This window comes from Amphiura filiformis, chromosome 8 (assembly GCF_039555335.1).
Source record: "Amphiura filiformis chromosome 8, Afil_fr2py, whole genome shotgun sequence".
In the NCBI taxonomy this organism is placed as follows: Eukaryota; Metazoa; Echinodermata; class Ophiuroidea; order Amphilepidida; family Amphiuridae; genus Amphiura; species Amphiura filiformis.
Window position 1 is genome coordinate 36319933 of NC_092635.1, and position 23807 is coordinate 36343739.

Below are 23807 nucleotides of genomic sequence, written 5' to 3' on the forward strand. Positions count from 1 at the left end.
CAAGCTTTAGTCAATATATTAAATGCATGCAAGAGATACTGCACTATTTTAGGCCTCATGTATGGCAATCCAATATGTTGGATTTCCCAGGTTATCCTATACAGGATCTGAGTTTCCCCAGTCAAAATTTTCGGGTTGAGCATAGACACCAGCATAGTTCCTATTGTAGTACATAAAGTGAATAGGTAAAAAAGTATAATAGGCAATGTTGGTTTACCAAAATGTTCTTGTGTGTGAGGGGTGGAGTTGGAATGTATAGATAGGATAAAGGCTCTCAGGGGCTGCTGGTTTTAAGAATAGGCGTTTGTAGCAATGTCTGAACAGGACTAACGGAGGCTCATCAGCTACCAGACCCAGGTATGACGCTGAGCACAGGTGTTTCCACACGGATTACACATAAAAATCTGTTTTGAGTGGCAATATTTCACATTGTATCATGTATGCATCATCACGCCAACTGATTTTCTACTGGCAAAGGTTTGTTGACCTGTGAAGCAGATTGTGCATCACAGGCCCTTGCCATGTCATGACATAGCCCATCTCCTCTTATGTGTGAAGGTTTGAGCTAACCAAGTGCATGTAAACAGCTAAGCATCCACAATCGGTGCTGGCTCATCTATATTGGTACATGCGCTTTGCCAGAGTTTAATGCCCGAAGACAAGGCATCCAGGATAGGATGTGAAATGTTGCTACTCAAATAAATGGATGAATGGCAATGTTCACATACATTCAAACAGAAACAGTGTTTTGACTTTTGAGTCATTCATATTCTTCAGACTTTCAGTTGTGACCGGGAGTTGGGAAGTACATAGAAATGGTGTATATAATGGCATCCCTTATACCACAGCCTTATATGGTCATCCGAATAGGACAACACCGTTTAAGGTAGTGCACTGTAGTTGTATCCTGACCTAGTGCAAGATATCCATGATTATTTTTGTCAAACACTGTGTATAGTGTGTCTCGTCTCAAGTTGTTGGATATCACAGTGGCTGTGCATATAATACGAAAGCGTGTCACCAGCATATAGGGAAACCACGCTTCTACATGTGTGTACGTCTTGCAGGATTATGTTATAAATACACGTTAGCTGCCACAGTGACATCTAACATGGTGTTACTCTCAACTTGAGACACTTACTTCAGAAGACTCGCTGCTTCATGCCATCACTCATTTGTTCTGAAACATTACTGGTTATGTGTCTGGGCATGTTTTATGAAAGAAATATGTTTTGGTTCTTGGCATTTAAAATGAAATGTGACCTAATAAAACGAAATGAGGACATGAGGGCAAGTTAAGATATCAAATACTTATATTTCTTTGTTTGAACCACCTTCATTGTTAGAATTTGAAGTATGCTACAATGTTGAAGTACCATTTGGGCTATATGAGGTCTGAATGTCAAATTTAAGGGCTCTCAGAATTCAAGGCTAAGTTGTACAATATGGTAGGCCACCCATGAGCTGCACATTATTCTGTATAATATATCATCAAAAGGATTGGTGGGTGTCTGACAGGAGTAGCGTCGGACCATATTGTACAAGTGCTCCAAATTTCAAGTTTAGGTTGGACTTCAGATTAATATTCAATGGCAGAATAAATGTCTGTTCTTAACGCGGCTGTGTACTCTAGCCATTGTTTCTTTCTCAAAATTGAGTTTTTATGATATGTTTGTACCTTGTTATGTTTTTTATAAATACAAGGAATGAAAATCCAGATTTGTAAACTCCAACTGCAATATTTTAAGGATTTTATTTCACTATTCCACTCGCGTTTGAAATTGAAAAGGAAAGAAAATCTTTGTTGTACCAGCAAGGTACACGCGCGCAACAACTCATCGCGTTGCGTATCGCGCAATTTGTTAACGCACAAATACGCCGACGCATCACGCTGACCCTTATCTGCGTCGCTGGCGCATCTTATGGAAACACCACGGAAGCACTGATTTCACAAAAACCTAGTGGTCAAATGGCTCCGTTTTAGCTGATAAAATGTGGGTTTTTTCAAGTTCTTTCCCCGATTTAAATATCAAGTTATGAATGGATTTCGCTCAAACTTCTCAAGGGGCTGTGGATTTACCCGATGTTCACGTAATATAAGTTACAAAAACGAAAACTGTCGCATTCTCCTGTGAGATTCGATGAAAGTGCAAAATGTGACCACTTTAAACTTCAACGGCCATTATTTCAATGTTCATTTTCTCGGTAAAATGACGATTTAGGTACACGATAACTCAATAAATACAGCATCTATAGGTAAGCAAATATGATCATCGTAAAAAGCATGATCGACTCAAGAAACGGTTTTCTCATTTTTTTATATGTTGGTCTATTTCCGATTTTGGGCATCATTTTGTGCAAATAGGCGTTTTTGAATTTTAAAAAGTTCATTTTGATGCCTTATATGGTCAATACCTCAAAAAATAAGGCCAATATCAAAAAAATAAAAAAACCGTTTTTGGAATGGAGCCTCAAGATTGAGCTAAAAACAAAATAAAATATTTTGGAAAGAGTGTTTTTTTGTTATGATGTACCTAACAAATATTGCCAAAAACTCACTTTTTGTGATTTTCTTCAAAATTGTTGTTTTTACCCCAAATCTGTATTTATATTAAGATTTATTGATGTCTTGCCTTCATAAAATGTATACTTTTATATGTTTTATGAATAATTACAAAGTTATTGCACTTTTACTACATGCATGTCTGAGAGTACACAGCCACCTTAAGGGACCGGATAGCAATGTTTGCACAGTATTTTTTTTCGTTTGAGCACATCAAATTAAATTGTGAATATGAGGAATGTCCTTCAGATATCAAATAATTTAGATTTTTTTTTAAATTCACGATATAATACAAATTTTATGGCAAATTATTAAAAATTTATATTTTTGAAGTAAAGAAAAACTTGTCATCAGCAATCAACACCCACTTGAAGAGGGTTGAGGACATATTGGTCCAAGAACCAGAATTAATTATTTCAAATCCTAAACATCTTGTGGTACAGCTTTGTTATTACATATGCCATATAGTTCACATTTTAATAAGTTAGTATAACAGTGTGGATTCTACCTGTCTTCATTTTGCTTGTTCTAGTAAAATATTGGATTGTACAAATGTAAGTGTTGAAACTTATTGTGCTATTTAATACCTACATGTATTATGTCCATTATTGAAATAAAATATTAAAAAGGAAAGCTGTTTTTTTTTTTCAACTTCCAATTTCACTCTGCACCCCCCCCCCCCTCCATTCGCTCAGAATTGCTTGCAGGAAACGTTTAAAAATCAGATCACACAAGGTACATGTCCATGGACTCGAGAAATGTTATTTAGAACCAGTGCCTATTATAGTTACACTATAAATAAACAAGACACATTGCTCTGTTAAATGACCAATCAACATAATTGGGACTATTATCAGTGACGTAACTACGGGGCAGGGAGCAACGTTCCCCGGACGCCACCCTTATGGGGCGCCAAATTGACCAATTCAGCATCAATTCTGCGCCCCTCCAAGTGATGAAAGTCAAATTTTTTTTTGGGGGGGGGGGCCATTATGTATCCTTAGCTCTGTGCCACAACCCATAGCTACGCCACTGCCTGCGTCTAAGATATTCTCGGGTTTCTTGCCCCGGGCGCTACCAACCCTAGTTACGCCACTGACTATTACCGGTATCTGCTATCAAATGACCTATTGTCCTAAACCTGTCCAAAGATCCCAGGCCAAAGGTCTGGGATTCACCCGTACCGATAAACTATGCAGAAACACCATCATTTAAAGGCCCATTCAGTGATTTGCTCATCCGGACGATCGTAAAAATCATCAAAATTCAGATTTTGGTACCTTTGTCATTGTCATAGATGTGCTAACGTAGCCTGCGAGTGGTTCAGCCGAAAGCTGTGTATTTAAGACAAAATAAGACATTTTACACAAATCTGTAATTTAGATACTGACGCAGGGATGCAAATTGTGCGGGAGCGGGGAGCACCGCTCTTAGGAAATGAGAGTCAAAATTGAGGAAATAGTGCCATGGGAAGAAAAAAAGAAGAGAGAGGAAAAGGAGGGGAGAGAAAAGAAAAGAGGAGAGGAAGGGGGAAAGAGGAAAGAAAAAGAAGAGGAGTGAGGTACAACTTAGGGAGGGCTGTGAGGCAGTGAAGCTACTGAATGGAGAGGAAATCTTTAAAGACACTGGTTGTGCAAAATTTGGAGAAATTCATAGTTCAAGAAATAAGAGCAGAAGGTGTTGGTGTTAGAATATGGAAATGGGATAATGAGGAAATTTACAATTCATCACCATAGGAGGTATTCAATGTAATTTAACAGGAAAAAAAAGAAATTGGATGAAGGCAGGTGGAAACAGGGCACATATCTGAGGAAATTTACCGAGGTGGCAATCATATCTGAGGAAATTTATAGAGAGGCAACAATGAGGATATGGGCACAAAAGTTAAATACTAATGTCACTAAGAGACAAACTGGAAAAAATTGAGGAAATTTAACAAGAAGAACCATAAAGTACTGAACAAGTTGTGCTCCCTCTGACAAAAAATGAAAGAGGAAATGGGGGTAAAGGAAAATAAAAGGGGAAAGGAGCTTCTGTCCCACCAAAATTGACCCCAAACGAGTGTAAAATACCACTTTTTTTGCGCACTACGCGCGCACATTTTTCTCATATAAAGCCTTTTTTGGAAACTTGAAGACTTTTAAAACATTGAGTCGCTCTAAAAATACACAATGTTAACATTCCCATCTTTTGAAGTGCAGAATAAAGCTATTTTATGCAAGTTACGCGATTGAGGAAATCTTGAGTCTAAAAACCTTGCTCCTGAGGAAGAAATCACAATTTGCACCCCTGACTGACAGTATCTAAATTAGCTAGGCTACATGTATTTGAATGGGGCTTCAACTTCTTCAGTACTGCTGTTTTCTCTGTTTTTTGCCAAAAAAAAAATTTCAAAAATTCCAAATGGCAATTTGAATGACTTATCCTTCACTTTTAAGCAATTTATAAACAATTTTAATTTTTTCACACTTGCGCTGGGTTTGAGAGGTCACAGACCAAAAAGAGGAATTACTAAACGCTGAAAAACAGCGTAAAACATTTTGTACAATCAGGGTAAAAACGCCAAATATGGGCTGGAAATAAAGGAAAATGCGTAAATTTCGCCAACCAAAAAGGAGGATATCGGCTAAAAGAGAATCTCTCACGTCCCTGTTTAGGCCAAGGAAAGTCGATTTTGAGTTTCCCGTCACCTGCCCTCACTTCATTTTCTGACCCTCACTTGAATTCATTATTGTGATTTTCCAAAAAATACCAATGAAAACTGGTTATATTTGCAAAAAAATTATGAATATCCCTTTATTTTTTGCTGTCAACCTTGCAGACTCTTTGTAATATACTTTTGAATCTCATTTGGGCTAAACATCCATCTTCAAGTGAGTGAGCGGCAAATAACAACACATTTTACATGCGTGTTGGGCATATAATGAAAGGCAGACAAATAATGAATAATGAAAAAGTTACCTCACTTGTTTTCAGAAATTATGTGACGGGAAACTCAAAATTGACTGTTAGGGGCCTTAAGAACTCTATGAGAATAAGTCATCTTGCTTCAACCAATAGGCCTAGTTCATATTCCCCTCGGATATGTCAATTCTGTGAAATGATCTGGAAGATTTAAACAAAATGTTATTAAGGTGGAACTATCCAAAATACCCACTAGAAAGGTCAAATTGAATTATTCCCTTAGTCAATTATATAGGCCTACTGCTGTTTTCTTTGTTGTTTTACCAAATTTTGCATTTTAAAAATACCAAATGACAATTTGAATGACTTATCTTTCACTTTTAAGTAATTTACAAACAATTTTAATTTTGGGACTTTAAGTAGGCCTATGTTATGGGGGAGGTCAAAAAGTTTTGTCTGTCAAAAGGGGGGCTCAAAAGTTTAGCGGTCCATCGAGGGGGGTTCAAAAAAGTTTTCGAGCGAAAAATTTGAGGGAAACCTGGGGAAAGCCCCCTACCAACTCCTTTTAAAAATAGCTCTGAATGAATTGTTGAATGACTGGAATGAATGAATTGTTGAAATTGTTGAATGAATGAATGAAAGCTAATGAATGAATAATTGTTGAATGAATAGTTGAATGAATGAAAAATTCACTTTTAGGAAAAAAAAGCTGTCTGCTAAACTAATTTTTAAGTAAAATAGCGCCACCAATATGGAGCCACGTTCACTTTAGCCTCTGCGGCAATATAGATGTTGTCGCTTTGCGTGTAATGATATCTGGCTGTTGTCAATTATATTTCGCTGAAGAGTTTGCGTATTTAGACGGCCATATTAATTACGTCACTGACCAGAATCAGCCATTTTCTATCTGACGGTGAAATTTTTACTACGAAACGGTGACAATTTAGGCTTTAATTTATAAAATTATCAAAATATCAAAATGTCAACCCTCACACACAGAGGAGCGACATTGACCCAGCGACACAATGCCGCTTCAAAAGGTGCAGATGGTGGTAGAAACCAGGTTGAAGATGACGAACCACAGATCGACGAAGAAGAAATGGACATGGACTCAAAAGAAACCAGACTGACTCTCATGGAAGAAGTGTTGTTGTTGGGGCTTAAAGATAAAGAGGTATATTTTGTAGTCATAGTAGTCTTTATTACATCTGATTAAACGTTTTTTGAACAGTTCAACATTTCGAGTACTATTATGCGGAAATGGGGTAAATGTATCATGGAGGTATGTGCAGTGTGCATGTGCACTGACTTTGTTTGTGCAGTGTGTGTGTGCAGATATAAACATGATAAATTTGTCAATGATGCATTTATAGCCCGAAACATCAGTCATCATTCATGGCCCTAGTTGTTCCTTCCTCACCATAGGGCCACGAATGCCGTACGTACGTAGAAACGGGGCACCCTGAACTCATGTCGCAGTGTGATGACGTCACACTGACGGCATCTATTTTAGGCCAAGTAAAATAAAAAACATGTTTCACGTCCGGATTTTTGAAAAAAAGGAGGAAGAGGGGGCTTTTTATTTTTTATTTTTTATCGCAAAATCGGTGTAAATACCCATAATTAGAGCTGTTTTAGCGTATACAATAATGCCTGGAAAAAGGAGGAGGCCTCTTTTTATTTGTTGTTCTGAGAGATAGGCTCCCTCTAACTATCACAAAAACCTTATAAAAGTGTTTCTTGTATATTAGCAAGGCTATAGAAAGCATCTCTACTTCCTAGACATATTTTTTGAAAAGTTATAACTGAATTTCAAAAATAAAATAAAATTGAAGAAACCTCAAAAAGGAAGCGGGGGGGCGTGAAACATGTTTTATTTTTTATTAGGCCTTAGTATAAATTTTTATAAAAATTCAAAACACAGCGACGATAACAGTCACTATTAATGCGGCTGTGTACTCTAGCCATTGTTTCTTTCTCAAAATTGAGGTTTTATGATATGTTTGTACCTTGTTATGTTTTTTATAAATACAAGGAATGAAAATCCAGATTTGTAAGCTCAACTGCAATATTTTAAGGATTTTATTTCACTATTCCACTCGTGTTTGAAATTGAAAAGGAAAGAAAATCTTTGTTGACCAGCAAGGTACACACGCGCAACAACTCATCCCGTTATGTCGCGCAATTTGTTAACTTTAAATACGCGACGCTTATCTGCACGCTGGCGCATCTTATGGAAACACCACGGAAGCAATGATTTCACACAAAACCTAGTGGTCAAATGGCTCCGTTTTAGCTGATAAAATGTGGGTTTTTTCAAGTTCTTTCCCCGATTTAAATATCAAGTTATGAATGGATTTCGCTCAAACTTCTCAAGGGCTGTGAATTTACCCGATGTTCACGCAATATAAGTTACAAAAACGAAAACTGTCGCATTCTCCTGTGAGATTCGATGAAAGTGCAAAATGTGACCACTTTAAACTTCAACGGCCATTATTTCAATGTTCATTTTCTCGGTAAAATGACGATTTAGGTACACGATAACTCAATAAATACAGCATCTATAGGTAAGCAAATATGATCATCGTAAAAAGTATGATCAACTCAAGAAACGGTTTTCTCATTTTTTATATTTTGGTCTATTTCCGAATTTGGGCATCATTTTGTGCAAATAGGCGTTTTGAATTTTAAAAAGTTCATTTTGATGCCTTATATGGTCAATATCTCAAAAAATAAGGCCAATATCAAAAAAATAAAAAAACCGTTTTTGGAATGGAGCCTCAAGATTGAGCTAAAAACAAAATAAAATATTTTGGAAAGAAATATTGCCCAAAACTCACCTTTTTTTTCTTTTCTTCAAAATTGTTGTTTTTACCCCAAATCTGTATTTATATTAAGATTTATTGATGTCTTGCCTTCATAAAAATGTACACTTTTATATGTTTTGCGCGAATAATTACAAAGTTATTGCACTTTTACTACATGCATGTCTGAGAGTACACAGCCACCTTAACAGTCACAAGTCTGGTCTTTTACATCCTCAAATGTGCTCAAAATTTACAAACATGCACCAAATATGTTGAGGAATGGTAGGAAGTGGTATTTATTAGTTCACCACGTAAACTTGTGTGGCTCAAAATTTGGACCGCTCGCCATTAAGTTGACGGATTTCTGTGTTTTGAAATTTGTTGACGTTAATTTATTGATCCCCGATTTCCGGTCGATTATTTTAGCTGTGTCACGTCACATGCATGACACTGGTGGGTACCAGCCAAACTTCAGGGAAAAAAAACATGATCGCCGATAACGATGTGATGTTGGACTTGCATGTGGCTCATTCTTGTATTATGGGGTCCAATGGTGTCCGGTTATGACCGACACATAATTTGCCCTGAATTTTGAAAACTGTAACAGGTATTTGGCCTACATGTAATTTTTTATACAAAACAAGTGGGTTATTACTAAAAACTTTCAAAAAAGAAATAATTGTTAACAGCTATTTTTAATTTTTATTACATGTAAGGTTTCGAAAATCATGGACACCACTTGTGACAAAAAAGATCATCTACATCTGGTTGCCTGTTAGTTTCATTTATATATGACCATTGCTTATTTTTTTTGGTCTTATTGAGTGAATAGGATGTATACTAAAATTGTATTATGAAAGAAATGTTAGCGACAAAACATCTGTTAACAAAGACAGCGCTTATGCAAAGTACATATTTTGGTGTCCGCGTTATGCGCAACGTTATGACCGACATGTAAAAATGCAAAATGTGCTATATTTTTTGAAAATGGGGTAATTTGTAAACAACAAATACTTCAAATGATATATTATGACATGTTTAAATATATGACTGACAAATGGAAATTGCAAAATAAGTTGAATTAAAGTTAAAGCTGGATATTGTACGACAAACTGGACACCGAGTTATGACCGACACATGAAAATGAATAATATGTCATAATTTTTAAAAATTGGGTATCTGATAAACAATGAATACTTAAAACAACAGTGTGATATGTTTAGATAAATTTGCAGGTCAAATACACTTTTCAAAGTATGACATAATTACAGATAGCTTGTTATTGTCAGTCATAACTGGACACCAAATATTTTGGTGTCCAGTTATCTGCTTTCACCACTGGGCACCTTAAATTCTCTCATGTGCACAAAATTGATGTTATAGAAAGTCATCCACTTATCTATTATGCCACACTTGTGCTGGCCCCACATAAAAATGGCAACTTTTAATCTAAACTGACAGAAATTGTACAAAACAGGCCCAATAATTAACTTTTGGGTCAATTTTTGACCATGTATTTTGACCAAAATGCAAATATGCTGTTTTGAAGGTTACAGCAACTTCTTATAATGTTATTTTATTTTTACATTATAAAAGCTCCTAAACCACATTTAACTTGCAACTTTTTAGCCATTTTGGCATTTATATTTTTTGATTAGCAGGGGTTAAAACATGTTTGGTGTCCGGTTATGCGCGACATTTTAGAGTGATTTCTCCACAGTTATGTGCTTCGTACAGATTTCTGGGCAATCATCGCTGAAAATATTTTGCAGATTTTGAAAGTGTAGACATATAATTCCACTCAATTTAAGCTAACTTTTGACATTAATATTCAATTTTGAAAATTTGACTGTATGTCACACCATTGGACCCCATAATACAAGAATGAGCCATGTACATAGGATTACACCGAGATATTTCTTGCCAAAATTTGACCATTTCTAGGCAAGTTGGCCCTACTCTGTCTGCGTTATGTGAAAAAGGACAGTCTTAATTTAGGCCAGAGAGCAGAGTAAGGCTATTGAAACTTGATGTTGAGTTTAGCGTCCCATTTTTTTCAGCTCATAATGAGGCAACTATTTCATTATTCATTATTTTCAAGGTTTCATTATCAGCGGCCTTTTACCAATGCTTAAATGCGCTTTTGTTCATTCTAATAGGGGGGTCACACATTAGCTCATTAGGTGTCTGCATACGTCCCATAAATGAACAATGGCATGTTTTGAGCATAAAAAAATATCAAATTGTTTTCTTCATCTAGAGACCTAAACATTTTCAAATATTTATTTAGTATACACCTAGGTTTCATTATCATTGAGGTATAGGACTTTTTATTTTTTCGGAGAAGAGCAGGTAGGACAACTACTTGATTATATTTCTACATGTTCATACTACATACTCTGAAAATTTTAGAAAATACGCACGAGACCGATTTTGTTAAAACACATTTTTGTTCCTAAAATGGGGTTATAAGCGCCCTCAACGGGCACTCTCTCCATAGGGCTACATGTAAAGACCAGTTATAGACAAATGGCCCTAAAATAAAACGGACTCGTGCGAATTTCCTCAAATTTTGCATATGATGTAGATTTAACATCTGGAATGTAATGCAAGTGATGTCGTTGCTGCTCTTCTAAATTCATTTTTAAAATGTCCGCCCCAGACCAAGGTGTATATGGCCCATTTCACGGTTAGGCGCCACTTTTGGTGAAAAAAACTTGAAATTTTCAAAATGGATTAAATTTCATTTAATTGGGGTTTTCTTTTCCACATAAGACCAGATTTTCATAAAAATATCATTTCCCAGCTTAAATCTCTCTACTTCTTGAAGAAAATTATAATTTATTATCTCATGTTATGTAATTTTTTAACAAATTTGATAAATATTGAGTAGTGAATATTTATACTTTTACTGTCCAATACATATATAATAGATATTTAAAATAAACAAGTATGTCATAGGCTCTCTTCTGACCAAATTTGGGCAAATTTTGTTGTGTAATGACAAATTTATGGCCACTTACATGTAATTTTTGTGGTAAAAAAGGGAAATTAACATGAAAAGGTTTACTCAACAATTTTAATAATCAATGAATGTTCACAAATAATATCAGCCAGTTTGAAAGCACAGGTCAAATTCAAGATTCTTATGTTTGTGCAATTTTGGATGTGACTGATGTCAATGTGAACGGAAACCACACACTGTAAAGTAGAGTATGTTTTAGAAAATAATGATTCAAAGAGTTTTCACACACTCAGTAAATTAAATGGGATATATTGAAACATATTAACCTGTGTTAGTGTTCATTTTAAAACATTGTTTACAATTTATAGAGGTGGATGTGACATTTTTAATTGTGAACAGAATATTTCATTATTATAAACAGTTTGCTTGTCAAAATATAAGCTATAAAGCACTTCTAACACGTATATTTTGATAGATTCTATTAAATTGAGCAATGCTAAAATGTTTTTCCTGACCCTTTATATTTTTGCCAAGCAAAATGTTTATAATACTGAAATATTCCGTTCACAATTGAAAATGTCACATCCGCTTCTGTAAATTGTATACAAAACTGTCCCCTAAAAGACAACAACAAAGCCATGAAATAATCATATGTGACATGTATGAAATAAACCTATTTTAGAAAGGCAAATATCATGTTGTTAAAGTATTTTGGCCTAAAAACTACTAATTTTGAGGATGTGACATGTGAACGGAAATTGAAGCTTTTTGAATCTCCTGTCACAATTAAAGAAGGCATGCTGAATTAAAAACTTATTGTGCCTTTTGATCCCCCACAAACTTGTAATGAAATAACTTCAAACTGGCATCCTAGTCCCATACCTGTCTTAGTTCTTTGAAGAAACTATTTTGGATGTGACAGGTACCATGGATGTGACACATGTGAACGGAAACTTTGAAATGACATCTGCAAGCTAAGTTGATGAAGGAGTTTTCATTAAATGGTGTCATTAGATAGCTCATAGCAGGAGATTTTTAAAAATCAAGGAGAACAAATTCTGCCACTTATTTGTTAATAAATTATACTATTTGGAAAATTAATCGGATGTGACAAAATTGTGAACGGAATTTGTTGGCAAAAATTCAAAATATCGCTGTATCTACGTATTAAGAGCAACAAGTGTAATTTGTTCAACAAATAGTAACAAGACTCTGAACTTTACTAAAACACACTAGTTTGCCATTCATGTAAAAGTATTAGTCGATCTATTCCACATTGAATAAGGTACATAGATGTGAACGGAAAATGTCACATCCGAATTCAGAAATTTAAATGGTTCTCATGCTAGTTTAACTGACAACTACTACTTTGTTCATGTATGGCTGTATAGTGCAACTTCTTCATTACATAAAAACAACAAAAGCAGCTGGTAGGCTCAACATAGTTAAAAGTGGCAGCATTGGAAAATAAATGTCTGTTTTTAGGTTGCTAGTAAAATGTGGTTTTTGACCCCTTCTGACCCCTGTGCACCCTGAAAGATAAAAGCAGAAAGGCCGATTAAGCTAGTGGAGGTAGGCTATACAGAGACAATGAAAAATCACCAACAGTCAATTCTGTAACCCCATTATTTTTTACACACCAGGCCAGATACGTTGAAAATCAAAAAGTGGCGCCTAACCGTGAAATGGGCCATATGTGTAGTTACAAAAAAAATATTTTTAGGTCTATTGACCTTTTGAATTTTACACGGCGGCTCTGTGAAAGCACCAGATTATTTATCAGCAAAGACCAGTGTCTGGATCCAGAAGAAATTAAGAAATTGCCTTTAGAAAGTGAGTTTTTCACCCGGTGCCAACGATGTAGTGAATTTTAAAGTTACTTTTTCTGAACCATGAGAAATGTATCTTTATTTTGGCACAACTTGTTTTTTTCTTCTTTTTTTTTGAAAATTTGATGTTTTTTTTTCTCGAAACGTGTGTATTTTCCCATAGGAAACGCTGTCCAAGGGTGAAATTTTGATATGATGACTGTAGATGATGAGTTACCCTACTGTGTGCCACATGTGCAATCAAATTGAGACTCCTTTTTCCTGAATCTCCACAAAAATATCTTTCTTTTGAGCGTAAACAAGAAATTTCTAGGATGTTGGGTTAAAAATGGCAATATATTGAAACATTTGTTTTTTGGCCATTTTCCTGTGTATTTTCCCATAGAAATTGTTGACCTTACTTGTGAAGTTTTCATATTTTTCCATTTCTGGAGTGTAGTTATCAACATATTATGACCAACTTGTTGTTTTTATCTACTGCAGTGGTCCAACTTGAAGTCCTAGAGTTGTTTTACCTTGAATATGGATGTACAAAGTTGATATTTTTATTCCGAGGGTGTCCGTAACTTGCTGTTTCATTCTGTAGCACTTTTTTTACATTGAGCGGCAATTTCCTTGATTTTCTAGATTTTTCCCACTTTGGAGGCAATTTCTCACAATATTTTGATGCACATGAAGCTTTTGTTGTTGTTTTTGTGTTTCAACCCAAGGGTTAGAGTTGGCTTAGTGTAAATGCAGCCATTCACAATTCATATTTTTAATCTGAGATTGTCGTAAATCTGCAATTTTATTCTGCAAGGGGTTAAAATGAGAGTGCGACGATCCTTGATTTTGGTGTTTTAGTCCATATTTGGAGTAATCTTTTTCAAAAACTGAAGCAAATGATGTACCTCTTGACATATCTATGTTGAAAGACTCAGTTATACAGCAACTTTAAGTGCAAATCGGACATAGGAAGCATATAATTTTGATTTTTTTAGTCTTCAAACATGCCATATTGTTGAAAACATGCGTTTTATCAAAATCATGCTGAAAAACAGCCATTTTTCGAACTTTTAAATTGGCGTAACTTCAAAACGCTTTATCCAATTTGAACCATTTAAATTGCTATCTTCATCATTTTGCAAGATGCTTCTGAAAAACTTAATGCCAAACATTTATATTGTAGATAAAAGAATGATGTGACCCCCCTAATTCTAATTGGGTATCGCCAGTCGCAATATAATGTCACAAACACACATAAACATTTATAAAAGTATAATTATCTTGCTTTTTGTTTTTCAAGTTTTAAAACAAACTAAATGTATTCCGAAGTATACCATGCCAGTCTTCTTCACTCCAATTTGTACTAACCTCTCCGTATACATTTGAGGATAGAGGGAAATTGAGGAAAATAATAATCATGCAGAACATTATGAAATAAATTTTTGGCACCAATTTGTCAAAACTAGGTAGTCTACTCTGGTATCCCAAAGGTATAATTGAAATAATTGGATAGAGCAAGGGTCAAAAACCTGTATATTTTTAATGCTAAAATATTTAGATGGATTCATCTAATAGTTCTCAAGGCTTTCTATAGTTTTTGAAGGGTTCAAATACAAAAAAAAAGGGTTTAAAAATTTTGCAGAACAAATTTTCTTTCTGGTTTAGTAGTAATTTGCAAAATAATGAATTATTTTCAGATTTTACATCTCAAAGGCGGCACAAAATTCATAACGCGGGCGGTGGACGCTAAACTCAGAATCAAGTTTCAAGTGCCTTAGAATGGGAGAGAACATGGACCTTTTCGAGCATCATCATTTCTGAATTGTATGTCCAAAGTATATAAAACTATACATTTTTGGAAAGGAAATGAGTCAAGGAATCCCATGGTGACGTCAGATTTGTTCAAAAATCTCGAGTTTTTGAAAAAATCACAAAAATTCACTTTTTTACCTCAATTTTTTTGTGACAAAAAATCCATTCAGAGAAAAAAAAAATTCAGTTAGCTTTTCATGAAGAAGAGACAGGAACTTAGGGAAGGTTTTTTTGAAATCCATCTCTTTTTACGAAATATTGAAAAAACATGTGAAAAAAGCAATTTTGTCACTCTATTATTATTAAGCTAAAAATTGCACATAATGGTGTATATTTTTGTTTAAAACAAATATTTTGAAAAAATGAGAAAACCTTCCCTAGACTTTGATGTACATACCGGTACTCTAAACAATAGTGCTAAAAGTTTTCCTTTTGCTTACATATTTTTCGAGTTATCTTGTCCAAGGGTAGCGCTAGGTCCAAAAGCTCAGGGGTCCCTTGGGACCCCTGAGCTAACAGAAAATGCAAAAATGGGGGGTCCCTAAGGAAATATTGGGGGTCCCAACTATTCATAATTGCTGAGCAAATTCAGTCTATTTGTGTGATACCATACTATTTTTTTTGGGGGGGCAGGGGTTTATTAAATATTATTGTATTTGTTTTGTTCTTTCTTTCATTCTTTCTTTCTTTCTTTCTTTTTTCTTTTTTTTTTTCTTTCTTTTTTTTTCTTTTTCTTTTTTTTTTTTTTTTCTTTTCTTCTTTCTTTCTTTTTTTTTTTTCTTTTTTCTTTCTTTCTTTTTTTTCTTTTTTCTTTTTTTTTTTTTTTCTTTTTTTTTTTTTTTTTTTTTTTTTTTTTTTAATTTTTTTTTTATTTCAATCAAATTAGTATAATTACCTAATATTTACCGGCTGCCGCTGCCTGGCCAATAATAATTTTAACATTGTTTAATACTGCCCTCTATTGTCAAGTAGTTCCAACCATGATGTAAACACATTGGCAGCCAGAGATCTCGCCGTATTTTCTTGATATCACGGCTGTTTTGCTGTCAAAATTTTCACCCAAAAAGCAGTATTACTCTGCATAATATTAATTATTGAAGTAAATTAGGCCATATGTTTCAGGGGTTCAGTTGCTTCGAAAATGATGTGCACAATGCAAGTTGAGGAAACTTTTGAGCCTAGTTTTATGAAACCTGGATTTAGAAAACAACATTTCAGTGCATGTGGGAATTTTGGTTGCGTACGACGGGATGCAATAACTCGCTGCTTTTGCAATATTCATGCATGAGATTCGGGTTTTGGTGGGTCCGGTACGCAAAAACGCAGCCTAGCGCGACCCTTTGTCGCCCAGTGAATTTGAATATATTTTGAGGATTGGGTGAATAAAATATATGTCGTCGGACGCATCACATACTGGTCTATCTCTAAAAACACGCATTTCGAGAAAATCGCAATTGAAAATCTTCGATTTAAGTTAACCTTTCTATAATTTAATTAAACTATGGATTTTAATGAAAGTGGTTTTAAATTAAAGCATATACTTAACAAATTTATTTAAGTGGAATCTTGAATTATATTTATGTATGCAGTATTGCTTAAAACTACACTAAAGTTGTAGTTCTGTATGTGAAATAGTTAATTTCCGATATCGTATTTAAAGTGTGTTTCATACTGGTCTATCTTGGGGGCTCTCTCGATTTCGCGAACAACGATGTGACTTTAGACGCATCACATACTGGTCTATCTCGAGATAGACCAGTATGTAATGCACTTTCAATACGATATCGGGAAATTAACGATTTCACATACAGAACTACAACTTAAGTGTAGTTTTAAGCAATATTACATACGTAAATATAATTAAAGATTCCACTTAAATAAATCTGCTAAGTATATGCTTTAATTTAAAACCACTTCTAGAAAATCCATAGTCTAATTAAATTATAGAAAGGTCAACTTAATACTTAAGATTTTCAATTGCATTTTCTCGAAATGCGTGGTTTTTTTTCGAGATAGATCAGTAAGTGAAAATACGTATTTTGAAAAAATCATAGATAGTTTAAATTAAACATTTTATAACTAATTATCTAGGAAAAATTGAGGTCTGTAATTTGTTGTATTGGACGAGCTCCGTAAAAATGAACTATATTCCAATTTTCTCAAAAAAGTCAAAATTCAAGATAGACCAGTATGTGATGCACCCGACGATGTGATAGGAATCAGCAGAAACCATTCTGAAAAATTACAGCTACTTGAGTTTTCACATTGTGTAATTATTTACCGGTAATATGTCTCAGTGGTTTTAACTGAAACCTGATACATGTATTTTTGACTTTTATTTTCATTATTCCAGGGTTACACATCATTTTGGAACGACTGCATATCATCGGGTCTCCGTGGCTGCATGCTCATAGAACTAGGTCTCAAAGGACGTGTAGAACTTGAAAAATGTGGCATGCGGCGACGTAGTCTAGCAAATCGCAAACTTCTGTACAAATCAGATTCCCCTACAGGCGATGTATTACTAGACGAAGGACTTAAACATGTTAAAGAAACGCCGGCACCAGAAACAGTACAAACCTGGATCGAGCTGCTTAGTGGTAAGTTCACATGTAACATTTGAATCACTGTACAACATCACAATCCAGAATATATCCAGATGCTTCTAGTTACTGTTTTAGACGAAGAGTGTAGATGATTGTTGGCTTCATCCCTTCCCATTATCCTTTTCGAAGTACCATATATTGCACACAATAGGAGGGCAAAACCTGGCAAATTCAAAATTCAAAAGCCTTGACCCACTTAGTGCAGCGCCATCCTATTGTGTCCACCATATCTCTAAAAGGCTAATTTACTGATGCCACAATGGGCATGGTGCAGTATGGAGTCTGCGCATGTATTGCCTGCAGGGTCATGATTCACATGTCTTTGAATAAAGGTAAAAACTTATCTGGCTCCACAGCAGCCGAATAGCTACTGTCTTTTATTGTACTACAGTTGCTACCAAGGAAGAACAGCACTGACTGACATGTGCACCCTGTTTAGCGCACAAAAAAGACAAAGTCACACCAGGATCTGACATGCGATGCTATGCAGCTTGGTTAGCGAATGAGGTATTGATGTTTCAGAGCTTGTTATGCAAGGTGATTCAGTCAGCCAATCAGAACCCCACATTTGTATTTACTGTATAAAGTACTGTATAAAGTGCTGTTCTTCCTGCAAGCAATTGTAATCACCCATTTCATGCATGTACATACACAAACCCTCTTAAGGTAGGAGCATCGGATAATAGACCCATGCAGGAAAATAGCCACTATTTCAAATCAGAATTATGTATCCATTTCAAATATATAACCAATTGAAGATAAGTCTTTACTCCACTGATTTTTAATGTTTCATGAAAATTTAAACAATTCCTGTGTTTTTCTTTATTTTTTGAAAATTCCTAATTTTTTTCTACTAATAATTATTGCTAGCCTGGAGGGAATGTGATATGGTCTCCATAGTTTGTGGGGTGGTTAATAAGCCTAATATCTAAATTCTCTCGCCAGATTTTTTGGATAAAGTGTTTATTTTTTGAGAAAAATAATTTTTTCTATTTTTAAATTAGGGAAATCTAGAAACACCCATAACTTAAAATAGAAACACTTTATTAAAAAAAGCTGGCGAGAAAAGTTTTTAAATTTAATAACCTTTCATATGACACCTTGTTTGTTAAAATTGGCCCTATGGTTAGCTCAGACAATAATTATGAAATTGGGTCATTCAGTGTTTCTAGATCAAATCAAGAAAATTTGAGCAAGTACTAACATTACCTTCAAATATCCCCTATATTACTGACCAATACATTGGAAAAAAGTCACTAATATTATTTGGTAACATTTTTGTAATAAAAAGATCCAAAAAGCAGTTCTATAAATGGGATAGAAAGGAGAACTAGATCTGGTTACAGATCTGGACCTAGCCGGGGCCGGAAATGCCAGTCTTAACTTAAAGTTTGACCTTTGACCGGCTATTATGGACATCTCACACCATTAATGGTGCATCACTGTAGCATGTAGGGGCTTTATCCGTTTTCCATAGGCTGAGATACAGCTACTTTTCCGTAATTTTAAACATTTTTTGCAAATTTGACGTTTTGACCTCCTTAATGACCTTTGACCCCAATATAAAAAAACCTCATTTACACCGAGAAAATGCATTGTTATAGTTTAAATTAAAAAAATCTACTATGTTTAGTTATGGAGATAAAAATTCTTGAAGTTATTTAGCTTAAAACCGGAAATGACGTCTAAATGACCTTTGAAAAAAAAAATAAAAATACTGTGCATACATCGGGTAACACTAATGCATATATGAAGTTTATGTCACTCTGGTCTGGTTACGTTTTGAGATAAAAAAAATGAACATATTTGATGATTTTTGGTTTTTTTTTGGAAGCGACCCCTTAATGACCTTTGACCCCAAAACTGTAGACACCCCAAATACCCTGGTTAGTAGCAATGCATGTGTGCTAATGACAGCACTCTGCTATGTAATTTGTAAAAACAGTGATTTTTGGAATATTTTTAGCTCTCAGACCGAAATGACCCCCTTAATGACCTTTGACCCAAATTCTGTGAATAAATTATAGACACCGACCAAAGTCAAGTCACATGACCTAAGCATGTCACCATCACATGTTATTTGTGGAAGAAGAAGAAAAAAAAAAAAAAAATCACATTTTTGCCATTGTGAGCAGGTCAAAGGTCAAATGGAGTTCAATGTCATGTCACATATGGGGACATGGTCAGTGGTGTTTGTGACCAAGTATGGTCAAAAACTGTCAAAGCATAACAGAGCTAGGGGCGAAACGTGGCAAGTCACGCACGTGTTGCCAGAAAGAAGAAAGATCCGATAGCATCACAAGACCTAGCCGGTGTCCCGGCTAGGTAAAAAATAATATTTAAACATAGTATCCATTTTCAAACTTTTACCAATTTTAGTGAACGAGGCTTAGTGTCAAAACCACTTTATGTGCAAAGTCAATGGGGCTTTCCGATGATAAAAAATGGCATAACTCAAAAACGCTTTGTTGGCAAAAATTAAAACTTGGCAGGCAAGTTTTTCTCACCCAACTACACATCCTGTATCATTTTATACCAAATCTGTGCATGACACCGTAGCCGATGTTTCTACCTTAACATGAAGTTCCTGATAACATTACAAGAAGTATGTTATACATTCCTAAGCATACATTTCACATGTTATTAGAACTGGATAACACAAACTCCTGATAACAAGGAGCAAAATTTGAATTCCGCACAACTTCGTGTTAATGAGTTTCCACTGTACATAGTGTTATGATACGTTGTAATGCGAGAAACGGACGAGAAATGGTAAATAGAAAGCCACTGGGGGTCAAGTCTTTGGGCAGGCTTTTCTTGTGGCTCCTCATGTAGTTTTACATTTTGAGTTGCTGAGGTTAAAGAATCAGAATGATGCAAAAAACCTGCATATATTTGGTATATTCTTTAGCTGTCTCACCTTTTATTATCATTACTTTGCAGGAGAAACATGGAACCCATTGAGATTACACTACCAACTCAGAAATGTCCGAGAACGCCTGGCCAAAAATCTGGTAGAAAAGGGGGTTCTGACCACCGAGAAAACCAACTTCCTGTTATTTGATATGACCACACATCCCGTAGTAGATTCCGTCTCCAAGCAGCGTCTTATAAAGCGTGTTCAAGATGCTGTGCTGACCCGCTGGACCAATGACCCCCATAGGATGGATAAGAGAATGCTGTCACTTATATACTTAGCACATTCATCAGATGTCTTGGAAAATGCATTTGCCCCACTAACAGACGAAGAATATGAGGTATGATCAAGGTTTATCAGTGTTGTAACTTGTCAAGTATGATATCTGGTACTAAAGTAAATTTGTTAATACTTCTGTGGTATGGAAACACGATGGTGGTGATTGATCATGTTAAAGAGGCAAGGTTTCCTCCCCTTCTACACGCCGATGATGAATGGGTCAACTCAAGGTGGGTGGGCACATGTTTCTTTTGTGTGTTGGCTTCTACCTTGCAATGTACATAGAGGCTTGTTGACAAAACAATCTAATATGAGTTTGGGTTACCAAAAAAATGTAAATTGCTCCAGTGGTTTGAATATATTATAAGCACATACTGATGGGACATGTGTGTACGGCACCATGGGAGGCTACCATCAAAAGGAAACATCTCGGGCCTAAATTTGACTGAGGGAGTGAGGGTTAAAAAATATGAACATTTTTCAGATGTCAAAATTTTGGTGGGGATAAAGTAAGGTCATTGTGGCTGCCTAGATCACCCATCTGTAAGATACTAGAATACAAGTAAAAAACAAAAAAGCCAATAACAATTCTGTTAGTGGTAGCTTGACTTGTGTAAATGTAATATCTTGTTAAGTCTTAATGTCAGGACATACTACTTACTAACCAGTACTATTGATCAGCACTGGTCACAGTAACCAGCACTCATACTGACCAACCAGCACTCAAGGGAATTGTGTCGACCGGTCGGACCGGCACAAAATTAAATTAGAAAATGAAATACAATATATTGTTCCTCAATACAAACTGTGTAGACTTTCATTCATCTGGGTATGTTGAAATTAAGATTTAATTTAAATCTGGTCAACCAGACATACCTATTTTTGACGGACGAACCGACGTTGCGACTGAAACCTTCAGTCTTCAGCTGGGTTGTGATCTGGGTGAGGGCCGAGCAACCATCACTCAACCGTGGAGGAGGCGTCCGGGCCAAACTTTCACACAGCTGGGACAAAATCATAAAGGACATTCCTCGCCGATTGTCATCTTTACCGGAAGTGTCCGGTACTCAAGGTCATTTGCATCACAACCCAGCTGAAGACTGAAGGTTTCAGTCGCAACGTCGGTTCGTCCATCAAAAATAGGTATGTCTGGTTGACCAGATTTAAATTAAATCTTAAGTTCCTCAATACAGCTACAAAATGCTACCCTGAAATATTTTTTATTTCAAATGTAATTCGGCACATATTTAGTTACATCACTGCGTGGAAATGAAAGCAGAGATGGAATGAGAACCCTTTACAAAGTTGAAATTTGTTTTTGGAATTTGGCAATAGCTGAAGGGTAGTTAAACATGAAATCATAGTTCAAAATTCCTTGTGACATATCATTAACCTACATATCTCTCTTTGCTTATTTTACAGCTTGCAATGAAGCGTGTACGAGAACTTCTAGACCTTGATCCTGACGAGCAATCACAAAAGGGTGGCGCTAATGAAGTCATGTGGGCAGTAATATCGGCATTCATCAAATAAATACAAGTGACAGTATCTACTGCTTATATTTGTGTGTATGTATGTATGTAGGGGTGTGCATGTGTGCACACATCAGACATACTCAACAATTTCAAATGGAATTCTTCACAGTTACCTTGGATATCGGTGGTCCCCCTACGAGAGGATTGGTTATTCTTAAGCTTGTATCTGACACACCTGTAACATCAAACTATCTTGTGTATCGAGATCAGTTGATGCCTGTTCTAGGTTTGATCAGTAGTATTGAAGCCAGCCATAGTATGTAGTAGGGTACTAGTGGACACGTATGTGTGTATAATTCGGGGGTAGGTCTTGCAAAAACTTGCAACACATCATAAGTACCCAAACCCATCACGATAAGTTTCAAACCTCCCCAATAAAAGAACTTCTTGGTTTGAGGATTTAACAATGCATGGGGTTAAATTTGCAGCTGGACTACACAAATTGCTGGATGATATATCAAGATTTGTGTAGAAAGAGTGGTGTTAGGGACACAATTCAAATTGTGCAATACTCGTTAGCATCATCAAGACGAACTAGGAATCAATCTAATTCACCCTCTGGAGTGGGGAGTTTAATGGCCAGATTTATATGATGATAGCTAAAAGTCCTTGAATTTTTTCCTCTTATGATGTGTTGTATTGAAGCATTTGCAGCATAACATTTGTCAATTAGCCTAAATTGGGGTATATGTAGCACTTTCACATACTAACTTCACTTGGTGTGTTACCCTGCATATCAGGGTGACATGTTTATGTTGCAATATGTTATGACTTACAACAACATGCAGCTGGGATCAGGCACACAATTGATGTGCTTATTGTCTACACTTAAATTTTGCAACAGTTAATGTAGTTGTGAACATATGGTTAAACCGTTCGGTACACTCTCTTGATGCTACGTACTTTGAATAAACAACCTGTGTATGATATTATTACCAGTAAATGGCCAGATGTGTCAAAATTAATCTTTTGGTAAAGGGCTCGTAATTGTAACATTATTGTAATTGTACATTATCCGTTGCAAAATTTAGAGTGTAGCGATATTGAAATTGTGGGTTCAAATAAAAGGATGTGTATATTTTCTAAAGCTTCTACTTGAAACACTGCTGTTGGCAAGGGCTTAGGCAGCCAGCCGTGAAGGGAGTGTTTTACACACCCAAATTTGTAAATATGCACCCGGTTTTTGCCCACATGGCCAATACTTTAATTTACACACCCAGTTCTTTGAATTAACACACCCAAACCTTCAAATCCTGCCCAAGACCCTGGCTGTTGGTATAATTCTCGGGACATTGGTGTATGGATTGTGCAGACCTTTAATGACTGGCTGTTTACTAACAACATTGCATAGTGTGATTGGTGTACTTTTTCTAGTATTGTATGTCATAAGCTTGTGGGATGCACTTTATATGTTGTGTTCCGAGAATTCAATAAGAATTTTCAAGTCATGGCTTTCAATTTTCTGATCCATCTCAACTGAGCTGTGTGTAACTGTTTGTATAAGAGAACAAAATTATTGTATCAAGAAGTTGCAAGTTAATCTGTGGTTTATGCAACAAGAACTAGAAGTAGTATGAAAGGGTCATTCTTGTCAGTGTTTAAGGG

General features: G+C 35.6%; 1 protein-coding gene across 1 annotated transcript; it reads left to right on the plus strand.

Annotated features, from left to right (window-relative positions):
- Positions 1 to 6331: 6331 nt before the first annotated feature.
- Positions 6332 to 23578, plus strand: LOC140158984 (Golgi phosphoprotein 3-like). The gene is made up of 4 exons (XM_072182285.1): positions 6332 to 6641; positions 17219 to 17465; positions 20415 to 20728; positions 22090 to 23578. Exons 1-4 carry the CDS (start codon positions 6447 to 6449, stop codon positions 22198 to 22200), a joined length of 867 nt encoding a protein of 288 aa, XP_072038386.1. The 5' UTR covers positions 6332 to 6446; the 3' UTR covers positions 22201 to 23578.
- Positions 23579 to 23807: the final 229 nt, after the last annotated feature.